This window comes from Convolutriloba macropyga, chromosome 10 (assembly GCF_964194025.1).
Source record: "Convolutriloba macropyga chromosome 10, txConMacr16.3, whole genome shotgun sequence".
NCBI classification, from domain to species: Eukaryota; Metazoa; Xenacoelomorpha; order Acoela; family Convolutidae; genus Convolutriloba; species Convolutriloba macropyga.
In genome coordinates, this window is record NC_134477.1 from 62713097 (window position 1) to 62717610 (window position 4514).

At 38.7% G+C, this 4514-nt stretch overlaps 1 protein-coding gene across 1 annotated transcript in view; it reads right to left on the reverse strand.

The window, feature by feature from the left end:
• LOC142348265 (uncharacterized) overlaps positions 1-3684 on the reverse strand; it is a 12857-nt gene extending 9173 nt beyond the window's left edge. The window contains exons 1-2 of the mRNA XM_075399562.1: positions 2521-3684; positions 485-763 (exon numbers count right to left, since the gene is read on the reverse strand). Coding sequence (XP_075255677.1) covers positions 485-763; positions 2521-3646 — 1405 coding nt within the window. The 5' untranslated portion in view covers positions 3647-3684. The remainder of the gene's footprint in view (positions 1-484; positions 764-2520) is intronic.
• Positions 3685-4514: the final 830 nt, after the last annotated feature.

A 4514-nucleotide genomic window follows, 5' to 3' on the forward strand; every position in this document is an offset into this window, starting at 1 on the left:
CAGGTTATGGAGCACAACCTTCAGACTGTGTGTAGAACAATAATTAGGGATATTTTCTTTTGTTCATCAGCTTAGTTGGACGATATTATTTACATTCAATCGCACCTGCCATATTTATTATTGATTTTACTATGTAGTTACACGTGTAAATGGAGGGGGATTGGGGGAGGGGCAGTATAATATACACTGGTTTAAAAGGGAACAGATCCAAGCAGGTCGTGAATGCCAAACTCGATACTGATAATTTTAAGGGTACAATACTGGGTGGGATCAATTCTGTTCCCCCCCCCCCCCTGTGTTTTTTTACGACCCCCAGTTACAAATTATATGTTGTTATATAGCACGTTACTATTTAAGAAAATGGCACGTGCGTCTGGGGGTCATAAAAAAATTTATGCTCACTAAGCTGGGGGGGGGGGGGGGGGGGGGACAGAATAGATCCCAATACTGTTGAGTTGAGAACAAATTAAACGGAAATAATTACCTGGCTGGTACACAATGTCACCCGGATTGGCCGACACTGGACCATTGGTCCCACAGTTAGTAATAGCCCCAACACTGAACACAATTGTGAGGGTGTAATTAGTTAAGGGGGTCAGACCCTCTGCCACATATGGCAACTGGCTCTTAGAAAAGGTAATTGGTCCCACGTCACTCGGGACAAAAGTAACGGTTGCGTCGTCAAAATTGCCCCCCACTAATGCGACATTGATGCTGACTGCTGTGTCGTTCAATTTGGACAGGAGAACTGTCGGATTTGGCTCTAAAAAATTGTATCCATGTTGTAATTCGTTTCCCTTTTTCTGAGAGAAAGTTTGGTCATTGTTATTTATTAAACTGATAAAGATATGCATAGCTCAGAGAAAGAATAGTTGAATAATTTCTAGATAAATCTTGCAACAAGAATCAAAAATCTTGATAGACTTTTCCGAGGTGAATTTAATACTTGCAGGAATCTTTGTAGAATTTAAAATTCAGCTAAGGTGCTTCGGGGGCCTTAGCCTCTAAATTCTAACAAATTTTGAAAACAATTCCTTAGTATTGTTTTTCTCCAAGTTAGCCCTCTAGGCGACTTTAGTTCTCTTAAAGACCTTCTGCCCTAACTAACTTATCAAGAAAAACGGGCACAATCCTACACTTAGAAAAAGTTAACTTACACCAGCTAACTTTGTTGTGGCACTGTGAAACTATTTCAACAAAAATGAATTTATGCTTCAACGCAGAAGCCTTCATCTTCATCACAGTTTTGTTTATTTCTACAAATGAAATAAATTTGACAGTTTTTACGTGAAAATAACCGTCATTTTTTATCAATGTAACCTTTTTTGAAAGAAAAAAAGAACAAAATGATTAAAAATGGCTATTTCTATAAAGAGTGCTATCCCCTCAAGTTAGAGATAAAAAATACCATAAATACTCTAAGCTGTCAACAACTGAAAATCAAGGCCAATTTTCTCATCATAGGTTGGTCATTTCATGAAGTGATGCTCGTCGTACAATCAAATTTTCAATTTCATCTCATGGGAATAATAAAATTTTCTATTAATGCCACTTGAGACATTCCAAGCAATCGGAGATAAATTTTGGAGAGAAAATCTCATAATCAACATTTGCCATGAGATCTAAATTACAAAAAAAAATGACATTTTCTATTATTTCGAAAATCTACTCTGGACACTGCAATCAATGAAATTGATACAAAAAGTTTGCTGTGAAATCTGAAGTGAATGAAAAAGAAGAAAAACTAAAATCAGAAAATGAAGAAAAAAATTAAAAATTGTAATCTCTATTAATGGATTTAACCGATTATTTGCTACAAAAAGTACTTTAAAATGAACTTAATGTTAACTGTAACCCAATTTTGAAGCAGAGACAAATTTTCATTAAATGACTTCTTCCTTTGAAAAGAATTCGTCGTGCTATCAAACCTGAGCGAACAGTCAACAAACAAACAATTGTTATCGGTACATAACTGTTGATACCCAAACCTTTCCCCCAAACCATCATAGTACCAATTTATATTGTTCATTTTCATATTATCTGCAGAAGTTATTTCTCTCAGTTTAATTTTTCCTTTAATTTGACTTTTATTGCCAAACCTCTCCCCTCTTTCTTTTGCGTTTTACTTAACCAGTGACACTCAATTATTATTATTATTATTATCATAGTTAAGGGATTATACCACAGAATTGTAAACTATTATAAAGCAATCGTTCTCACTTATATCGTACCACTACACAGAATACAATCTTTCTAAACAGTGTCTCTCTCAAGCAGTCATAAACTTGAAAAATATTGACAGAAACTAACGATAAAGGACAATTTTTCAAAGTTTTCTATTATTGCGATTTATTTTGAAAATGATTCTGTAACTGAATATAAACACAAAAAGAAAATACAGAAAAATTTCTGGGTAAAAACTTTGGATGATAAGTTATGTTTATTTGACAAGCGAGGTTATAATTGTTCCAGATTTGATGACTTGGATGAGGATTTCTAATTAAACTCTAACTAACTGACCGGTGCAGAAACGTATATCGTCATAGTGGAGAGAGTTTGCGGTTCCATCAAAAGTTGACTGGTTCACTGTTATCTCGTACCAGGTTCCCGAGATCAAGCCACTAACGTACAAAAATGCCTCGACAGCAGCGCTCGGATTAGTGCTGTAGCTGATGGAATCACAACCATTCACATCTCCTGACTGGCATGATGCGACAATGTCGGCGATAGTTCCAGAAGAGCCACTGGCATCTATAACTGAAAGATTTGCGGACGTAGCAGTGGCATTAATGAGAGTTATGTTAACATTATTCGAAATGGGAGCAGCTGTTGTTCCCACCACAACTACTGTTGCCGGTGCCGGGGTAGCACCACCAGCTGGAACGGTAGTTGCGGGTCCAGGAACTCCCATCGTGACTCCAGCTGGAACGGCAGTTGCGGGTACAGTGGCTCCCATCGTAATTCTAGCTGCAACGGTAGTTGCGGGTCCAGGGACTCCCATCGTGACTCCAGCTGGAATGGCAGTTGCGGGTACAGTGGCTCCCATTGTAATTCCAGCTGGAACGGTAGTTGCCGGTCCAGGGACTCCCATTGTGACTCCAGCTGCAACGGTAGTTGCCGGTCCAGCGACTCCCATCGTGACTCCAGCTGCAACGGTAGTTGCTGGTCCAGGGACTCCCATCGTGACTCCAGCTGGAACGGTAGTTGCCGGTCCAGGGACTCCCATTGTGACTCCAGCTGGAACGGTAGTTGCGGGTCCAGGGACTCCCATCGTAATTCCAGCTGGAACGGTAGTTGCGGGTCCAGGGATTCCCATCGTGACTCCAGCTGCAACGGTAGTTGCCGGTCCAGCGACTCCCATCGTGACTCCAGCTGCAACGGTAGTTGCGGGTCCAGCGACTCCCATCATGGTGATTCCATATCCGAAATTGGTTACCAGTCCAGGGACTCCCGTCGTGACTCCGGGAGCAATGGTCGTTTCGTTTCCAGTAGCAATGGTCGTTTCGTTTCCAGGGACTCCCGTTGTGTATCCAGGTGCAAAGGTAGTCGAGGGTACAACAGTACCAGTCGTAGGAGTACCATCAGAAGAAGAAGAAATTGTTGGATTTGTCGGTCCAGCAATTGCAGATGCTTCTGTTGATATCATGAGTATAATGAGCACCTCCTGAAATCACATCAGTAGTCAAAGTGCGGACCTGCTTCCTCCGAAATATCAAGTTTTTAATACAATCCTATCTAGTTTTCTTTTTCTTCTTTTTCTCGGTCATCCGAACGCAGTTAATCAAATTTTTGTTTCAGTAAACCATTAATGCTGCCTCATGGAGACGAAAATCAAATGTCTGATTTGAATTTTGAATTTGAGTTGAAGTTAACCAACAGCAGAAAATCCGAAACTTAATCTGATAAAAACTGCCTGGAGGGATTACCAAACAGAAATACATATCATCAAATCATCATCTAAAAAGAGGTCATAAAAGAGAGTTAAGTTAATTTAAACAAATAATTTTAATGTTAGGTCCAGAAAAAGTCTTTCATTTAAGAAATTATAAATAAATGGATAATAAATGTCTTTTTCAATGGTTTGCAAAAATGTAAAAATCATATTCTCTCAACAAGTTTAAGTTTGTTGGTAAAAACTGCTTGAGCAACGGAAAATATTTGCAACACAAATTTGTCGTTTAATTAATTCAAGTTTGAAACAAATGAAATGCTTGGCTGAGGCCTGATTTTAAAGCTGCGAGTTAGCTGCCCGCTTTCCTGGCACTGTAAGTGCAATAGTTTATTAGCAGATCTATTTGACACTTATATAAAAGTTTAAAGTTTTGAGAAAAGCATATTATAGGTAAAAATCCCGTAATTCCGCATAAAAAGTGACATCTAATCTAATATTCCTAAAAATGAGATCCTAAGAAATGAAGCTATGCATTTTAAAAAATTCGAGCTCCTATTCAGAAATCTTTAATATTTATTGCTGTATAGAAGGAAACCGTAAGGAGTTACAGACAATGCAATGG